Here is a 19,753-nt window from a genome sequence, read left to right as displayed (position 1 = left end):
GAATATCATCTGGAAGAAAGCGCAGAGGGGGGAAAGACGGGAAGTGTGAATAAGGTTTTACACGATGTTTTAACCCACATAAATCCACGTTCAAAGAGAAACACTGAATATCTAATGCGTAGAATATTAGCATCAAAAGGTCACATCGGCTGGAGTGAGGAGGGTGAATTGATGCACAGAGAAAAGCCCATAGTAGGTAGTCAAATGCTGGACCTGATGAAATTTTTAGCAAGTCCCCGTGCAAGTGTGAAACCCATAGGCTGGAGCTCTCTCGCGAGAATGTTGGCGGATGTAAAAATACCCCTATCAACTATTGGAAACTTATCAGCTAGAAGAGAAATAGCAGCGTTAAAAGGAGAAACAGGAGAATACCACACATCATCTGAGGATGATGTTATTGTTAAGAAAAAGAAGAAGAAGAAGAAAAGCAAGAGCATCACGCCGTCTTGGGTGTATTTCTGATGTAATCAAAAACCAAAAAATAAAACCTTATTGTTTTTAAAAGTTAATTGTTTCTCATGTTTTTATATAACAAAAAAGCACAAATACACCACTTTTTTCCGAAAGAAAACGTTTGATAGTTTTATTGAAATATTTTTAACACAAATGACAATCATTAAAAGCTTTCAGAGAACACGAAGTTTGATTAAAATTGCTAGCCTTACATATTAATACACATCTGATAAATCGTTTTACAAAACACGAGACCATGCTATCATTTTTGATTTGGTCAGAGCTATATAAAGCAAGTACATCCTCATAACTCTTTCCACGCGATTTGTTAGCCAGAAAAAATATGCAGTGTTGACCACATACAGTGGAGATTGTGGCTTGTAGCTGTCTTTGATGAAAAGATACTCGTTTAGCATGCTTTTTCAAAAATGTTACAATACTTTTCGGGTAAAAAGGATAATCTGGTGGGAATCCAAATGAATCGTAAAAACTTGCACCTCCGTCTTGATCTAAAGAAATAGCCAGCCAGTGAGTTCCAGGTTTGTTCCTAGGATCTGTATTTATGATCATATATGTAGGCCGTTTAAACGAGCGTTTGAGTAATGTTAATAATTCATCTTCTGCATATACTCCAAAAAAACTATCGCCCACTAACAGTCTCATAATACTTTCCAATTCGTGATTGTTCATGATTCAATAAAAAAGTGAAACCTTAGTAATAATCAACCAAAACTTGTCTTTTGGAATTGATCTCGAGAATGGAATCATAACAAGCATAAACGATCAGTGTCGTTGTGTGAGGCAGGGGCACTCTGAAGCGCATTTCAAGTCTCAAGTTCCCATTTATCACAGGTGACAAGGCCTGATTGTCATCTGAAGGATTCATATTGAAAACAAACAAAGTATATCCTTGTTCAAACTCCTGTCTGTCAATGCACAAGGACAAATCTTTCAGGTTTCTCCCGGTAGCAGTGTACAGGCTGTAAAACTCTCTTACGGACTGATTTTCAGCAAAATTGGGTTGAAACGCTTTGGCTGGTATTTGCTTACTCTCATGACACAGAGCCAAAAACTCTAGATTATTGTGTTGGAAATTGAAAGGGCATAAATCATATCGACCTGTAAAAGCCTCATGGTTAACCATGCCTATGACTAGGTAACGGGGAAGTGAGCCCAGAAACAGATTCTCATGATGTGATATCCGCGAGTTCTCGGGTATTGAAAATGTTTTTACATTAATCCGGGAGATGGGATACAATGCATTCGCTTGCATGAGAGCGGACGCATGGCCAACACGGACAGCGGGGGAGACCGTGACTTTCCTTACGAACAATGATGCCCCAACAATATTGAGATGGTAATTGGCATTTTGAGGCGCCATGAGGGTGAAAGCATCGTTGGCTCTTGTGAGTTTAATCCGTAGATCCACATTATTTAATAAGAGTTTTTCGCAGAAAAATATGTCTGAATGTAGCGGACCGATCACATGGAACTCTCGCGAGCGTTCACTGTAAACTGCCCTCCGGACTAAGCCCCTATTCGGCCCGTTATTGATAACATGGGAGTCGTGTGAGCCAGCAGTATCTTTGTAAAACAGACCTGCACTAAATTGAGTTTTCAGAGTTTCTTCTGAGTAATTTAAATATGTTTCAATTATGGCTCTATATGCATGTGTCGAACTCGCTTGTGAAATCAGTCTGTCGCCCAATGTGACGTCACACTGACTGAAGATGGTGTTTAAAGGGTAATTTATAATTCCAACATTAGCGTCTGCTGCAATATCGCTACCATCATGGTTTGTTATTTTCATTCTTAAACTGAGCAGTGTATCATTCAGATCTAAGTAATGCAAGCCATTTCCGGGGACATAAAATTCCAGAGGTCCCCGATCTGTGAGCGCTGTTACTGGTAGAATTTCTGAATAACATTTGTCCTCGATAGACATCTGAGTGAGTGGGGCTGTAAAAATATCTAACTCACTCAAGGTGCATTCGTTTGATCTCTCGTGAAGTAAAGACATTGCTGATTGCTTCTTAGTTGATGTTGTGTTTAGAATATATCAGTCTTGCGTCCTCTCCGTCCCACGGTTTTCCCACTCTGTCTCTTTTTCACCGTTTTCCTGCGCTTTTTAAACCCTCTCAACCTCTGACCAGGGGGTCGCTTCAAGGGTCTGCGCGAAATTAGTGTCAGCCCCGAACCCTCTTGCTGTTCTGGTGTGTTCGACCGAGTTAAATTTGAGAGTGATGAGGTGACAATATCAGAAGCAAAACCTTTGACAGCAGATTTGAGGTGAGGCTTTGCGATGCTCACACCCCTCTTTATGAACGGGGTTACAAATCTAAACAATTTAGAGAAAATAGACGCTATTCCGCGCCCGTAAATTACAGGCGCACCTGAAAATCCGGGCAGACCGTTACCAGCCTGCGTTTGATAATACCCTATAAATCTATTATTATCCATTTTTTTTGTTGTTGTTGTTGTTGTTTTGAGTTATGCAAGATCCTTGACAGGACGGAAATGTAGCTTTACTATCGTTTTACCGTAGGTAAAGTTTACAGGCTCGTTCTGATCGGTTTTGATTTCAATATGGATATTTTCAATTTGTCTTCGTGCAACTGGAATATAGTCTGGTTTGTTAAAAGATAGGGTCACGATATCTCCGTAATTGCCCTCTATTTTCACAGTACGCAGTAGTGGGGAGTAGCTATCACCCACGAGCTGTAAGGCTGCTATATCAGAATAACAGAATAGATGATAACAGCCAGCCTTTATATCTGCAGGATATGGTGCAAATTTGCGCTCAAATCGTTGCCATACACCTGCTGGTACACCAAGCATATATGCGAGAGGCGGAAAAAACCTTAGTTGATATATTCCCCCAGCTGTGAATTCAAACTTTTTAACAATGGGATGATATTTTAGATAAATATCACAGCCGATACGCCTCAGGCAGGCCTCAATCTCAGCTCTCAAAGTTTCAGCATGATCATAAAACCCGGCGCGTATTTTGGTTTTAACTACGTTGTCAGGGTCAGCATCACCCTTTCTCCTATATTCAAAATAAGCCTTATCATTCGGGAGATTAAGCCATGTATAGGGATATGAAATTTCAGTGAGAGCAACCTCCCATGACCCATCGAGATTGAGATGCTGGGCGAGATCCACACGGAAACAGCTACTGGTGTTAGTTTTAAATACATTCAAACTTGCATTTGATGGAAGCGTGACGTAAAAACCCTGCGACCTGACAGTCATTGCTAACCCGTTACCAAGGTTACCAAGGTGCGTGTGTGGTCCGAAGTTTGTTATGCGATGGTTTTAAGCTCACTGGCTTTAACCCAGCTATTAAATTTCTCAGGCCAGCTCCTCCATTTGACCAGGAAATAAACCTGTCCCCTCTGTTTACGTTTTGAGAGAATTTTCTCTATGTGATAGAGCTTATCCTTGACAAGAGTGATTTTCTGCAGCTCATGCTCATAAAAACTACCGATAATTTCTTCCCCGTCATAATCTTTGATTTTATAAACGGGAGGATCTCTAGGTATGCATTGGTCAATAGTAAACACTTCGCTTGTGAATGTTTGCTCATACCGCTTATCAAACACACCTCTGACTTTAGAGAGCCTAACATGATCACCTTTTTTAAATTTCATGGGGTTTTTTCTACAGCGAGAAGAGGTGCCATACAGGTTTTGAAATACTAAGGCTGTGTTGTCTGAATTTACTTGATTCGGGGTCATTTTTATGGAACGATGGTAACTACTGTTATAGCTGTCTAATAAATCTTGTAACACATCGATATATCTACGTGTATTTGCAGCAGTGAAATATCTATACATTTTACTTTTAAGAGTTCTATTAAACCTTTCACAAACTGATGCTTTTAGATCGCTCCCTGTAGCAAAATGATTTATACCATACTTTTTCATTAAAGATTGAAAACTGGAATTAAAAAATTCCTTACCGCTATCTGTTTGGAGTTTTTGTGGGATTTGGCCATGTTTCAGGACAGATTCAAATGCTTTAGTGACTTGAACGCCTGTTTTGTTTTTCAAGATTCTTGCATAAGCTTTTTTAGAGAAAACATCTATAACTGTAAGTAAATATTGATAGCCATCATTATGCTCGGCTAACGCTCTCATATCACAAAGGTCTGCTTGGTATTGATTAAGAGGTCTGGGGACAAACACACGGTTTCTCGGAAAGCGCAGGCGTGCAGCTCGGTGTAAGGTGTAAGCGTCTTGTCCAGAGAGGAATTTCTGTGCTGTTTGCGCGTTAATCTTTGTACCAGTTTCATCCTGTATGCTTTTAATCAATTTTTCCACACCGCAAAAGCTACCAGGGTGAGCTGGGTCATAATATGCACGTTTCAATAGATTCTGCTCTGCCATGTGTGATCTTTCAAGTTATGTTTAACTATGGTTTTATTTCATTATGAGCGGCTAGTTTTATGTCATGTAACGAGTTTGCAAATATATTTTTTATTTGATATAATTAATAACATTATAGTTTGTTTCTTTTCTAGTGAAAAAAATAATTAGTTTGATTTACTGCAACGCTTTTCCAAAAAAGTTTTATTTGATGTAACGGTTTTCCACAAACTATTTAATCTGATGTCATGGAAGCAATAGATTTGAATGGGTGCGAAACAAATAACAAGATTGATTGTTGCAATGCTTTTCCAAAAAAGTTTTATTTCAGGTAATGGTTTTCAACAAACTATTTAATCTGATGTAATGAACAAAACAATAAACATGAACAAGAAAAGTTCTAAAAACTAACAGAGAAAAACATTTAAAAGTAAAAATAAGAAAAAATAAAAAACATGTTAAGAAAAATAAATGGTAAAAGGGAGAGAAGAAAAAACGATTACTAGGGGAGCCAAAGGGAGTATTTGTCATATAGTACTTTATCAATTGTGGTCCGGGTAACTTCTGTAACGCTTGACTCAATTTCTAACAGTGCGGTCTCTATATCACTGGCCTCTCGGAGTTCAAAGAGATATGCTTGGGCCACACCTCTGACTTGAGCCGCTGGTGGTGAAAAACCCTCTAACCGCAAAATTTGTAATAATGTGTTGGTGAAATGTCCATTCCATAATCTTCTGCTGAGTTCATCATAGTACTTGAAAAAGTAATATTTTTCCAGTGGGAAAAGACATGAATGTCGTCTTTGTGAGGGATGTGACACCTCACATCCTTGACAGACATCTTGTCTGTGTTTCTGGAGCAAGGAGTTAACGAGGTACTTTACAGTCAATTTTATAAGTTCAAAAACAGCAGTAGGGAGTAGAGTCGCGGCCTCATCGATGTCCGCGGGCGAAGGCTCGTTGTCTTCAGACTCTCGGAAAAGAGCCCGGCACACAGGGTCGCCCAAGGCCCACAGCGATGCACCGGAGATTGCGGTGCTTGAGGGGCTCTGCTCCGGTGATTGCCACCCGAGAGCCGCTAGTTGTGGATGGCTGGGCGAGTTCCAGCGTTGCGGTGATGAGGGCGGGGGTGGAGGCATAGCGGCCGGAGACGCTGAGGCCTGATGCGGGCTCTCGAACAACGGACTGGATGGCGGAGTAGCCAGATCGATTGGCGGAGTGGGTGGCGGTGTAGCCAGGTCGATCGGCGGGCTGGGTGGCGGTGTAGCGAGATCCATTGGCGGGCTGGGTGGTGGTGTAGAAGCAGCTGATGGTCGGAGGGATGATGGAGATAGAGAGCCGAGGGGTCCAAAGCTGTGGTTAGTCATGGTTGTTTTAAGTAGTGGATGAGAGAGCGATTGCGGTTTTTAAGGGCTAGGGGTAGGAGAAGGCGGGGTAAGGGGGGGCCGGAAGTGGGGGTTAGGGTATGTTGACCGTGGCGGGTTATTTCCAACCATCACCAGCTCAGTTGTACTTTTACTCATTTTGAACAGGTTTAATATTGTCGCATTGTTCTCGGCCATCATGTTGAGCCAGTGCTGAGTCGGAATCCGAAGCAATGTGCTGAAAACCCCGGACTGGGAGTTTGTAAGGTCGATCACAAAATCATCTGTGCAAGCTTGCTCGCATGTTTGTCGACTAACTCTACATACCCATCTGCAAAATGGAGTGCTCTTGGTCTCCCACTGGGTGTATGTGACGGTTTTGGTCACCGTGTTTTCATTCCGGAGTCGTTTGTGTTCTTGGGTGAATGGAGGGAACGAGTATTCCTCTTTGAAAACCCGATGCGTCTGTGTTTGCTGGTCTCTGGTTCGCGGTTGCTGAGAGCTGGTTTCCCGCAGGCTTCTCTCTATTTCAGGGGTGGTAATGAGTGTAATAACCGCCCAGTCAGAGCTAGTAAAAGCGATTCGCGGTGTTAACGGTCCAAAACTTTCACCGGCTTTGAGCTGATAGAAAAAGATTTCACTCTGTGGTAGGCTGAAGGCATAACCCCAAAACCTGCCATTGTTGAGGCTGAATCTTTGCTCCAAACGGTTGGCCGATGCTGTTGGCTGCACTCTGCAGAGATGTAGTCTTCTGAGTTCAGACGCCGTGGCGGAAGCTCTGTAGCAGTTTACAGGAGTTTGAGAAAGCACCGTTAGGTTGGTAGGTCTCACGGCCATGCTTGTTTGAGAAAAAAGAGAAAGCTTGCTTGTTTTTTCTGAGAGAGAAAAAAACAGTTAAATTTAAGCTGAAATGTTAGATTATTTATCCTGAATGCCAGTAAGTGAATTAACCTATGGCTGAGAAGGTAAATCGAGCCTGGAGCGGATTGGCTAACCGGGGTGCGAAGGGAGCGGTGCAAGGGTTATGTGATTGGCAGCGGGGCGCAGTGAGGCGGAGTTGGTCTAAGGGGGGAATTTTCAAACGAGGTAAGCAGCGCATTCGGGACCAGAGCGGGGAGCGAACAAGCAGGAAAAAATTGTGCTCTGGAAGCTGTTGCGGGATCGGTGCGATTAAGAGCGAGGTAGAACTTAGACTCTGAGTAGAATTTTAGAGGTAGCTAGCAAGAGGCAAGTTTTTGAAGAAAAAAGAGTAAGGAGCTTTCCCAATGTTTTTGGATTATAGCGCTTTTTTTGGGGGAATAGAGGGGTAGCTAACAAGTTATTCTAGGGGTTTTAGAGAAATCGCGGAGAAATTTTTAAAAGGAGTTTTGGCTTTGTTTGGCTGAGCATGAAGGGAGCCGCGGGGCGCTGAATTTGAGAAAAAAGACTAAGGATTTTTTCAGGATTTTCCCTGTTATCGAATATAAGGTTTTGGGAATAGAGGGGGTACCCTAACAAGTTATTGTAGGGTTTTGGAGAAATAGCGGAGGGTTTTTTAAGGAGTTTTCCCTGCTTATGTATCTAAGGATTAGGTTAAGGGGGCTGCGGGGATCGCGAGTTGTTTTTTCTGAGTATGAGTTTTATTCTAAATCTACAAATGCATATAAATCTAAATAAAGTTTTCCCCCAAGGCATGCAGCATGTGTTTGTGGCCATACTGAACGTTACAAAAGCACAAGTTTAACTAAACAATTTTAATATGGTTTAATACATTTTTAAACACATGAGCACAGAGCCCGAGAGAGCACGGTCCGGAGACACGGGCGCGCCCCCGCGCGCCCAGACACACAGCCTCGGGCGCGCGCGGGAGCGCGCACACACTGACCCACCACCAGATGGCGTTTTTTGAGCATAAAAAAATAAATAAATTTTTTAATTGCTTAAAGAAATAAAAGAATGCTATTTTTTGATATATAAGAAACTTTCTAAATAATCAATTATATTTTTATGAATATCATATTTTTATGAATATCATATTTTTATGAATATCATTTTTTTATGAATATCATATTTTTATGAATATCATATTTTTATTATTTAATTACTTCCTACTTCCGGACTTCCGGAGCTAATTTAATTAGGGGCTAATTTAATTAGGGGATAATTTAATTACTTCCTACTTCCGGACTTCCGGAGCTCATGAATAATTAATGAGCTCCGGAAGCAACCTGTCACTTTTTTTGACGAGAGGGGTATAATATCACTCTCTCCAAGCACAATGAAAATCTGCAGACATAAAGAGTTATATAGATTTAGCATCTAGAGAACAGAGGTAATCTAATAAAATATGAAGTACTGCTCAGGTGCATTAATAAAAAGGAACAGCCAATAATAGTGTCACTTGTATAAAAATAATAATAATAATGCAGAGAACAGCAATGTCTCCAATATTGAACCCTGAGGTACTAATTCAGTTTTTTTCTTTCATCAAGGTGGGATTGAGAACTCAGCCTTTGTGTCAGATTTGTACCCCACGGAGTCATTGCAGATCCCTCCTTGGCTGGCAGAGGGTGAGCTCGACAGCAGCATGGTGGCTCCGTCACTGCGAGCCCAGGCAAGCCCGCCCACATCACCGATGGAAATGCGCCACCTGGGGCTTCTTCGTGTCAGCACTCGCTCCACTGACACAAAGCAGATGAACAATGATCAACTGCCGCTGCCACCAACACATCCTCCTCCTTCACCTCCCAGTAGCCACATGTAACTGGATCCCAATCCCAACACCCTGTTCTGTCTCACTTGAACCTGGGACAAAGACATAAAACAAACCTCAGACATCTACTCTCATATTGACAAGGAAATGTTTTCTTTTCCGTAGCTGTGTTTAGCTTCTGTGTTTCTACACAGAACATACACAGTTTCAAACCTCTGTGCTCTTCAAACAACCCCTGCTGTTTTTAGGTTCAGCCTTCACTTGACAAAGAAAAACTGCACTGAAACATAAAAGATATGTTGAACACCCTCATATAATCTGTGGTTTGTAGTGAATCTGCCATTGAAAACCATTATTTAAGGATTTTTAAAAATATCTTAATATGATGCCAAAACTTTTCAAATGATGTGGATTTTCTCTATATAGCAATAATAACAACAGGGTTTAAATAGAGTGATTTAAAATAGTTTGTGAATCTATAATCCATAGATTCGTATTGCACAATACAACGAAAGCTTTCACCACCAGGGGGCACTATTTTCCCTGTCAATGTGAGACATACTATTACTAGCATAATAAAATCCTGCATAGGTCAATGATGCACATGGATGTTCACATCTTCCATTCATCACGCAGGATCTTTGTAAGCTTTCGAGTAGGCGTAAGGATGGTTCCACAGTATGTGGCATCAACTTTCACACATGGGTGGATCTACAAGGGGGCATGGGGTCAAATAAAATACTTTTTATTATTTTTATTTTTTAAAAATAAAAATAATCTCTTGCCATCCCTATAGTGCAGCCCTAGTTTTGCATGCGATGGTTTTGTTTATAAAAAAAAAAAAAAAGCTAGCATTAACACTTTGAGCACAGCTGAATATAAACTGAATATGAATTCTAAAACTGAATTTATTGCATAGTGTTACCGCCAACCCCCACCCCACACACACTTCACCCTTAAAAAATGGTTCATCCCATAGTGGTGCCCAGCTTTAATTCTTGTTGTCAGTAGCAATCAACCTATGATTGTGCCAGAGCACATTTTGAATGAACACCATGGACATGGATTGTTACACTCTGGATTTGGAGTGAAGGTGAGTGTTCTTAACCCTCTGGGGTTATTGGTATTTTTTTGTTTTTGTTTTTTTATTTGGTTGTTAAGTAGGAGGGGAACGTTTGGGGAGTGATTGCAGCGAGAAAAAGTGAATTATGAGATGTGAGAGATTTGTGACGTTTAGCGTGTTTGGAGTGTGTAGTTCGTGCGTTGTCTTGTCTTGTGTACTCAGTGTAGTGTAGTTGTTGTTTTGTGTGTTGTGTGTGGCTTCTTATTCAGACACCTGATTGCTTTGTAATTTCAATTTTAGTAGTATTTTTGAATGGTTGTACAAAAACACCTGAGGCATTGGCTGCATTTTTAGGTACAACTTTATTGTTTAAAAAATTTGCACAAAACATTTTAAAGTTTATATTTGCATTTCAAGTTATGAAAATAATTCACTAAAAATATTTGTGGTTATTACATTAAAAATTATATAAGATTTTCCTACTAGGATTTTATGTTTGTTTTTTTTGTGTGATTTCAGATAAACTGTGTTAATACAGTATGTCAATAAAAAAAAATAACTATAAATTTCAACATGTGAAATTGTGCTGAAAAGGACGATACCAAGCAAGGCTAATCTAGGTAAATATAAAGGTCAAATCAAAAGTAATCAAAAATGGCCAATTAAATTGTGGGCCTTAGAGGGTTAACCAAGTAAAATATGAAAAATTAGGTTTAAATTTTTGGTCAAAAGTGTGTTCATGAAAGTGCAGATTTCTGTCATTTTGTTTAAATTTAAGCATGAAACAATTTTAACATTTCTAATAAAAAAAAGTTTGAAACTTAAGTTAGAATTGTGTTTGTAAATGAACCATCCCATTTTGAGTAGCTTTCTGGATTTTGTACTTATTGGGCTACATACTTATTATATAGGCTATACAGTATATACAATCAAAATTCACATGTTTTATTGCATGTTTAATTATGTGGGCTAAAGATAAGAAGAAAGTTGTAGACTATATTTATATGAAGCATGTATATACTTACTGCATTTGATGTATGTTAACCATATATGGATGTAGCACTTGCATACGTGCAAACAAGAAATATGGCTTTGATTTTGATTTCCATGTCAGCCTTAGAACATTTCTTTAGATCTAACTGTGAGGCAAACACACTGCAGTGGGAACTATTTAAACATTTGCACAGATTCAATGCACTCATCTCAAGATTCATAGCACAGTTCAGATTCTTAGCATAGCGATACCGCTTTTTAAAAAATCTTTTTAGGATTTTGGGGGGTTCTGTGGTTTTATTTGGGGGGGTGGGGGAGACTTTAGAACCTGAAGTAAATGCTCTTGACACACTCACATGCGCTTCTGGACACACTCAAAAAAGTCAACTAAGGCAGTTGTTTGATTAATTCAATAGACATTTGTCTATTTAACATGAACATATTGAGTTTAGGTTTTTAAATCATTATCAGTTGTTGGTTTAACATAAAATAACAAAAAGTTTAATGAACTAGATTTGCATTCTTCAGTTCAATTAAATGTAATTATTTTAAATCAACAACTCTAAAACCGATGCCTAGTGCGCATGCTCAAACTTCCCAAAAGTGAAGAGGCGGGAACGCGGAGAAGTTATATGTGTTCAGTGGACTGCCATTTCCCTCTGCGGAATCTTCCACAATACAGGTAAGTAATAAATAACTCAAAATATCTTAGTCAAACGAAGTTGTTTTGTCCATTAATTGTTTAACAATGTTTTTAATTCCAAATGTGTAAGTTGTCATTAGACAGCGGGAGTGGAGCAAATACAGTGAAAATCTGGTATTAGACGGTGCCAATCGGTACCGTCTAATACCTGATTTATAATCCGCTCTGGGTATATTTATACTATTATTAGCATTTCCACTTCATTGTTTTTCTTTCTTTTTTTTTACCCGTTTTTGCAGTTAGTCTTATAGTGTTTTTAGCGGTTATTGATATGTTTAATTCAATATTTAACACGTTTGTAATTCACTTTCAAAGTAAATGAAGTTAGCTAAAGCTAGTATGGTTGTCTCATTGAACTTCTACCTAGCTCTGTTAGCATTCACTTTGGTTTTAAATGACGGTTATTGCAAGACATGGTCTTTGTTCACTTTTTTTATTATCATTTGCATTTTTTCTTTCTTTCTCTCTCCTTTTATTTTAAGCATTCGGCCTCTCACAGTAATGCAAGTTAAACTAGCATGCGCGATTTGCTAAATATTAGCTGTGTCCAAATTCAGGGGCTGCATTTTATGAGGTCAGAGGAAAAGGCAATGGCGGATAGTTATGAAAATTGCCTGTGGGACCTTTACCGCAACTACCAGCATCTTTATTGCATAGTGTGAAACACTGCTATTACATTTGGCAACAGATTGGATATTTATCTGTGAATTTTATATTGCAAGAGGTATTTATATGTATTTGTATTTTTTTTATACATTTGCAACAAAGTAAAAAAAAATCCACTGTGGAATTTTTATAAAATAATTTTTTCTGTTTTCTTTACCATAGTAACACCACAAAGAAAGCTGACCCCTTTTTCTGATTGTTTGTGCCTCCTCTTTAATACATGGTAAGCCTTTTACCATCATATATTTTTTATGATAGTTTTATGATTTAATCAAAGTGAAAAAAAGGTGCCAATAAAACTATCCTTAAAACTGCTTTTCTTTTTTTCTTTCAGTGACTTGTATGTGGCAGTGCAAGCGTTGTTCCATCAGGGAGAGTAGTAGGTACAATTATTGAAACACTGTACAGGGCTCGCAAAATGGCTAGCCCGACGTCCCAGGGCTAGCGATTTTTCCAGTCGGGCTACCAAAATCTATCTCTGCCCTGCCCGTCGGGCTGTCATAAGAAGGAAAAATATATGTCAATGCTTCTGCATTCTTTCGGAAATGTAGCTGGGTAATTATGTCATTGGCATCGGTGAGCCACTGTCAATATGTGACATATTGAAATCGCGTTTGAATTTGCGCTTGTTTTTTGCTTTCACTTTGCAATCGCACGACCTGTGTATAGAGAGCGACAGCACTGATCTGTGAGTGATGATAATTTGTGCACCAATTCCTCTGACATCGTCTTATCAATCGTTAGCTTACTATGCAAACATGACAAGTGAAATCTCCCGCAGCTTAAACATGTGAGAGGTTGATCGCGCAGACAATCGCTGAGTGTTATGTGAGTGCGTGTGTAAAAGCAGCAGGATATTAATTGTAGTTCTGCTTAGCCAAATAAGACAGGTCAGGGTGAAGAAGTGACAGCCAAAGAAAAGCTTACCACAAAACGGAAAAGTTATGACAAATCAGACTATAAGGCAAAAAGAAAGTGCAGCTTTATGGTTTCATGGACAAAAGAATTTCTGTGGCTGCAACATGACGAGCTATATAACCGGGGCTGCACATAAGTGGTCCGCAAGTGCGTATTTGCTGTCAAAATAAAAAACGCGCACAAGATAAGAAGTTGCAACGCGTGTTTGCATACATAAGATTTTCTGGAGGAGGACATATTTGTTTAGAACTCTTAAATATGTCGAAGAAGCTCCTTTAAGCAATTACTTTGGTTTTCCTCCACCTCCAAAGAAATGTCAGAAGGAGTCCGAACCACAAAAGAAGCGCGTATTCTCGCAAAAGTGATTGCAGGAGGTGAGCTGGCTTCAAACAAATGATGAACACACAGATGTGGTGCAGAATGTGCCGTGAAAATCCCACTCTAGCGGACAAAAACAGTGCCTTTTATATGGATGCAAACGTGCGTTGCAACTTCTTATCTGTTGCGCGTCTTTTATTTTGACAGCGAATGCGCACATGCGGACCACTTATGTGCACCCGTGTAAATAACATAATGTTCTGCCGGGTGTGTTGTTGGTTTTCCCTTGATTTCTGAGTTGACAAGCGCCTTTGTTACTGGGACCAGTCATTTTAAGAAAGGCCCCCATTAGAAATGGATTATTGCTCAGTCTGCAATATCTTTCCCAGAACAAACACCAATTGCAAATAATATACTAAAAATAAACCTGAAAAATCTGTTTAGAACAGCATACTGTGTTGCAAAGAGTGAACTACCACTGGTGCAATTTAGCAGTCTTTGCAAACTTCAAAAAGCAAATGGCCTAGATCTTGGTTCCACTTGCCTCTTACTTGTGACTTTAGTGGAAATTTCAAATTCAGTATCTGACACAGACTGATTCATGTCCTACACAGACAGCACTGATGTCTGCATGGTCTTCTAAAAGCAGCTTTAGTCAGCTTAGATGTGAAGTGAGTGAAATATACAGTTGCGTTTTTAATCAATGTATTTGTTCTCTATTGCAGATTGACAAGGAGTTTCTGCGAATCACCACAAAGCCTCTGCTATCTACTTTCTTTGCCGAGCTTGACCAATACGCGCCACGCTTAATGGAAATCTTTCTGACCAAAGGAGGGACACGTGGAAAGAAAATAAGAGGTCTCATGCTTGCCATCTCCAAGGTTTGTATTAGGATTGAGTAGACTTTGTCATAGGCAGCAAAAATAACTTTTATTTGGAGATGAAGTTGTCAATTTTGTTTCGGCTTAACAAGTGGTACATGCCAGGTTCTAACCTAAAGAATAATTATGCAAGTTAACTGATTACCCTAGCTTTAAGAAAAACAGACTGGTTTTGGCTCATATTATCTCCTCCTCCTCTCCAGCATGACAACATCCATACCAGACGAGCATGCATCTTGAAGTCTTTGTGCATCCACCTAAACGAAGACTATGAGAAGTTAATAAAGGAGTACTTGGTGAGCCATTGTGACAGCATGTTGTCTGTAACATTCTCATACAAATTGTGACGTTGCCTCAAATGCAAATCATTAAAATTAAAATTTTGAGATTAGCAACAAGACACCTGGTATTGGGGAAAGGATGTCTTGAATACCAAACAGTATTAAGCGTTGCAATAAAGAATTTCTGGAATTTGGTATTGGAAGGAAAGAAATTTATGCCTACTTAAACTTGATACACAAACATACAATGCATTTAACATGCATCAAGACTATATTGCTTTTGAATCTGTACTTGGATTAAAACAAGTCCTGTTGTTTTTTCATTGTTATGGTCATCAGTATTTGTAAATAGAAATGTCTATGAACTTTGAGCTGTTTAGTACTAACACTTCTATACCTGTTTTATTTTAGCAGCTGAGTTAGCCTTTTCTCGAGTCCTGTCCCCCTAAGTTACTCTTGCTACGTCCGACAAACAAATGGTTTCCTCTGCGCACCAATGGGTACCCGAATGTGCGAGCAGACATGCTTCATAATGTTCGGTACATTTACCTGGGAATGGGGCCATACACACTGTTTAATCCATTCACGTTGTTTTTGACTTTGTGAATGGAAAGAACACAACTCCTCCAGACACAATCTCTCGGCGTATCGGTGGGCACACCGCTTCTCCATCTTGCTTGAGGTTAATGTTTGTCAGACACAGTAACGGTTGCTATAATGTGTAATTGGACAATGGCCCTTTCGGGGGAGGGGCCGGTGAGAGGTCAATTATGCCACCTCTTTTGACATGAGAGGTGTATTTTATAATTTATGTATTGGAGTAATTACTAACAACTACTTTAGTGGTGTAATTTTCTGTTTATTACTTTGACTACTTGGATTTTATGAACAGCATAGAAACAGTTGTTTAAACAATCTCTTAAATTTTACTTTGTTGTCTTATACTTTTTCATGTAGGATACGGACAGCGAGGCAAAAAGCTGCATGGAGCAAACTGTGATGGGGGTGTACGTCATCCAGAAGGAGGGTGCTGAACCTGAAGATGACCCAGAGGACGTTGGTGTCGTGATTGAGGGTGTGGAGGCTAACACTGATTTGGGTAACATTGCACAAGCATGTGCTCTGTTGTTTGGACTCATATACCGTTTGAACCTGAGCTACCCACCAGAACTTAAATGCACCTTTGAAGTCCTCCAGAAGATACTTTTAAATCTTGATGGACAAAAGCTGTCTTCAAAGGTACAGTTTCTGAAAAACAAGCTTATGGGGTGAGAGCACTTGAAAATGACTGATAGGTCTTGAATGGTTCATTGGTGCAATGGTGATTTCCAATATATAATGTTAATATTTGAGTTGTTTATATTTTTTTTCTTTCATTTAAAACATTTTTTTTAAGTTTTTGGATTCTCTCTGTTGGGCAATTCACCTTTTATACAGCACTGCAGATGATTTTTGTTTGTCCTTATATAGATGGCTCAAAATGGATCAGAAGTACTGACAGAAGTACTATGTTGTGTTTATGTATCAAGGTCCTGTAAAGTTTAAGACCACTGCCACCTGTTAAGTTCACTATTATTGTTTCCATTTTGCTTGCTAGCATGTTTTAAAACACAGCAAAACTATATTGCTAGCTGTGGAGGACTGCAACCAAAATTAAAAAAATAAATACAGAAATATAAAAATTGGTCAAACTAATAATTATTTCAATGAGATACACCAAACAAATATAGATTTTCATCACCTATGGAATTTTTTGTTGTTGTTGTATTGCCCCCAAAATATTTCTAATTATTTTATTTTATTTTTCCAAATTCACACAATTCGATTTTGTCACATGTTTTAACTTGCCAAGTGGGAGATGTATTTTTATCTTTTAGTTTAATTTTTTAAAATGCAGTCGATATATTGAGCAAATTTTGCATCTGTTTTTAGTTGTGGAAGCTTTGGTTTCAACATATTACCTATGTAAATAAGTATTCTAACATTTTACCTTTTGAAGTGGCATAATGCTTGCAGGTGTACAAAAATGGTAAGCTTTTATATTGTCCACTAAATCCAGTTAATAAAGATAATGTTATCATAATCTGATTGTGACTTTTTTTGTAAAGTAGTGGGTTTCTAAATGTGTAACAAATGTAAACAAATCTAATTGAAATAATTTGGTTGAAATGAGTGAAATCATTGCCTTGATTAACAAAGTAGTTGTTGAAACAACAAGATTTAATTCTGTTTTCCTAAACTTTTTAAATTGTGTAGAATGAATTAAAACAAATTTCACTCTACATACTTAAATAAATCACTTCAAATCAATGTAAGTATAGTATGTTGATCCAACGTAATCTGATTACATTAAACCACCAAATGCTAAATGTGTTGGTTTGACATGATCGAAAAGGGTTTATTGTACTTGGTTAAATTGTGTGCAAAAAGGGTGCCATGATTAAATTGTGTTCATCCAACAACAGATTTTTTTGAGTGCAGAGACCTCAGATGTTGTTCCTGGGTAAGTATCAGAGTAAGAATCTGGTTAGATACCATATTTCTAGGAATTTTAGGGCCAAGTACAACAATCTCAATTTGATCTGAATTTAGAAGCAGAAAGTTGGAGGTACATCCAGGTCTTCACGTCTTTAAGACATTCCTGCAGTTTAACTAATTGGCGTGCTATATCTGACTTCATGGATAGATTTGGTAGAAAGTTGGGTGTCATCTGCATAGCAGTGAAAATGTATGTTATGCCTTCTAACGATACTGCTTAAGGGAAGCATCTATAATGTAAACAGAATTGGTCCTAGCACTGAAGCCTGTGAAACTCTATAATTAACCTTAGTGTGTGAAGAGAACTCTTCATTTACATGAACAAATTGGAGTCTGTTAGATTGATATGATACAAACCACTGCAGCACAGTACCTGTAATACCTACAGGATTGCTTTAATCGTGCTAATAGAATATTATGGTCGACAGTATCGAACGCTGCACTGAGGTCTAGCAGGACAAGCACAGAGATGAGTCCACTCTCAGAGGCCATAAGAAGAGCATTTGTAACCTTCACTAAAGCTGTTTCTGTGCTGTGATGAGCTCTGAAACCTGACTGAAACTCTTCAAATAAGCCATTCCTCTGCAGATGTTTGACAACTACTCTTTCAAGGATTTTTGAGCTGAAAGGAAGTTTGGAGATTGGGCAATAATTAGCTAAGACAGCTAAAACGTTTAACTACACCAGCTTGAAGCCCTGTGGTACATAGTCGATTATTAGAGATAGGTTGATCATATTTAAGACTGAAGCATTAATTAATGGTAGAACTTCTTTCAGCAGTCTTGTAGAAATGGGGTCTAAAAGACACGTTGATGGTTTGGAGAAATTACTGGAGTTAACTCAGAAAGATTACTGGTGCTGAAAGTAGCTGTAGATAATTTTACATCTGTGAGATGATTATGACTAATTATTTCTACTAGTTAAATTTTTATTTGTGAAGAAGTTCATGAAGTCATTACCAGTTAACGTTAAAGGAATGATGGGCTCAACAGTACTCTGACTTTTTGTCAGCCTGGCTACAGCGCTGAAGAGAAACCTTGTTCTTACTTTCTTCAATCAGTGATGAACAGTAAGATGTACTAGCATTAAAGAAGGCTTTTTAAGTACCAAACTATTTCTCCAGGATAAATGATGATCTTCTAAATATGTGAAACGCCTTTTCTTCTCCAGCTTACACATTATCTGCCTTAAGGTGTGCGTTTGAGAGTTATACCTGGGAGTCAAGTACTCCCAGGTATAAGCTACAGTATCCCGAGTCATAAACAGGTCAATTTATTTACAAGATAATCAACCTGTCAATCATTACTAAGGTTGGTGGAAATGTTCCTAAACTAAACGTATTCATTCAACAACCCTAACAATACCATGACAAACTGGAACAAATGGACTGGAAACTACAAACGCAGCAATGACCAGTGAATGTTTAAAATGTCACTGAATGACATCCTTTACTCCTTCTTTAATTCTTCAACCGCACACTCATACATGACCTTACTCAAAGAGGAGTAGTATACATATAAAAGGCTCAGTCCAGGATTTCTAGCCTTTCTGAAGTCACTGCTGACCACAGACTGTGTCAGGACTGAGGACACAAAGTCGCAGACAACGTAGTGAAGCGCGACAGTAGAAAGCCCTTCTGAGGTAATACGGGCACGAGAAGGCTTCTTTTCTTCAGTCAATTTATTTTTTTAAATGCTACACTGTGGATATGCACACCACTGTCTGTTAGGGTCAGTGTTGTTGATCTGTTTTCTTTTAGAGCCTAGTGTTTGATAGAATTTAACTAATGTATAGCCATTCACTACAGACTCATTATTCAGTACTTATCTGATTAATTGCTCTAGCTTTTTCACAGAAACTCTAAATTTCTTCCTCTTTTCATTATTGCAGAAAGTGAAAAGTCACTCTCATCTTTATCCATAAACAAGTTGTTTATCATAAAGGGCTCACTTCTTTCCTATTCTTACTTGTATTTGCCTTCATAATAGAATTTCCTCTATCTGCCTGTGCATTCAGTCTGTATTTCCCAGGTTTATGATTGAGGCAGATGTAAAATTATATGAATGGTTTCTGGGGACATCTACAGTACGGAGTAAGCAACTTGCATGAGGTGTGTCACTGTGTCTTTGACTTGCTCTGACTGTTACAATACCTGAGCAAACAGGTCAAGCCACGGAAAATTACGACAGCTAAAATGCAAATAGAATACGTCTTACTTATAAACCTGACGTACATACTTTAGAAAAAAGTTTCACGGATGTGACGTTACTGCCTACAGATGGTATTTCCTGATGGATTTCCCTCAGTGGAGGAGGAGAGGAGGGACTAAGAGCTTTGTCAAGTTAGACTCAATGAAACAGTGGAAATCCTACAAATTATCCTGTTTGCTTTATATGGTTCAAAATTCTAGCTTACTGTTAAAGTATAATGTTAAAAATATATATTAACAATCACGACAGGTAGAATTTTTACCACTCTTCATTACAATGTTGCTTCAGCTCATTGAGGTTTGCA

At 38.7% G+C, this 19,753-nt stretch overlaps 2 protein-coding genes across 7 annotated transcripts in view; both read left to right on the top strand.

Moving 5' to 3' along the window:
• The window catches only part of LOC113014934 (sodium/hydrogen exchanger 3-like), a 30,644-nt gene extending 21,454 nt beyond the window's left edge, over positions 1-9,190 (top strand). The window contains exon 16 of the mRNA XM_026156800.2: positions 8,658-9,190. Coding sequence (XP_026012585.1) covers positions 8,658-8,929 — 272 coding nt within the window. The 3' untranslated portion in view covers positions 8,930-9,190. The remainder of the gene's footprint in view (positions 1-8,657) is intronic.
• A 2,133-nt stretch (positions 9,191-11,323) lies between these two features.
• On the top strand, positions 11,324-16,784 carry LOC145423523 (uncharacterized). Of its 6 annotated transcripts, none has more exons than XM_080296143.1 (6): positions 11,324-11,616; positions 12,466-12,526; positions 12,638-12,682; positions 14,265-14,420; positions 14,624-14,716; positions 15,659-16,784. In XM_080296143.1, exons 4-6 carry the CDS (start codon positions 14,349-14,351, stop codon positions 15,971-15,973), a joined length of 480 nt encoding a protein of 159 aa, XP_080152269.1. In that variant the 5' UTR covers positions 11,324-11,616; positions 12,466-12,526; positions 12,638-12,682; positions 14,265-14,348; the 3' UTR covers positions 15,974-16,784. The 6 variants fall into 6 exon arrangements, with proteins under 6 accessions (XP_080152269.1, XP_080152264.1, XP_080152268.1 ...); XM_080296138.1 differs by having other exon boundaries at positions 12,638-12,686; XM_080296142.1 differs by having other exon boundaries at positions 12,466-12,686.
• Positions 16,785-19,753: the final 2,969 nt, after the last annotated feature.

Source organism: Astatotilapia calliptera, chromosome 22 (assembly GCF_964374335.1).
Source record: "Astatotilapia calliptera chromosome 22, fAstCal68.1, whole genome shotgun sequence".
NCBI classification, from domain to species: Eukaryota; Metazoa; Chordata; class Actinopteri; order Cichliformes; family Cichlidae; genus Astatotilapia; species Astatotilapia calliptera.
The sequence above is the reverse complement of the archived record's forward strand: the minus strand, read 5'-3'. Positions and strand labels throughout refer to the sequence as shown.

Coding starts and splice junctions, on each gene's coding strand:
- LOC145423523 (XM_080296143.1), top strand. CDS start 14,349: ATGGAAATCTTTCTGACCAAAGGAGGGACACGTGGAAAGAAAATAAGA. Junction 14,421..14,623: donor TCATGCTTGCCATCTCCAAG/GTTTGTATTAGG, acceptor CCTCCTCTCCAG/CATGACAACATCCATACCAG. Junction 14,717..15,658: donor AGTTAATAAAGGAGTACTTG/GTGAGCCATTGT, acceptor TTTTTCATGTAG/GATACGGACAGCGAGGCAAA.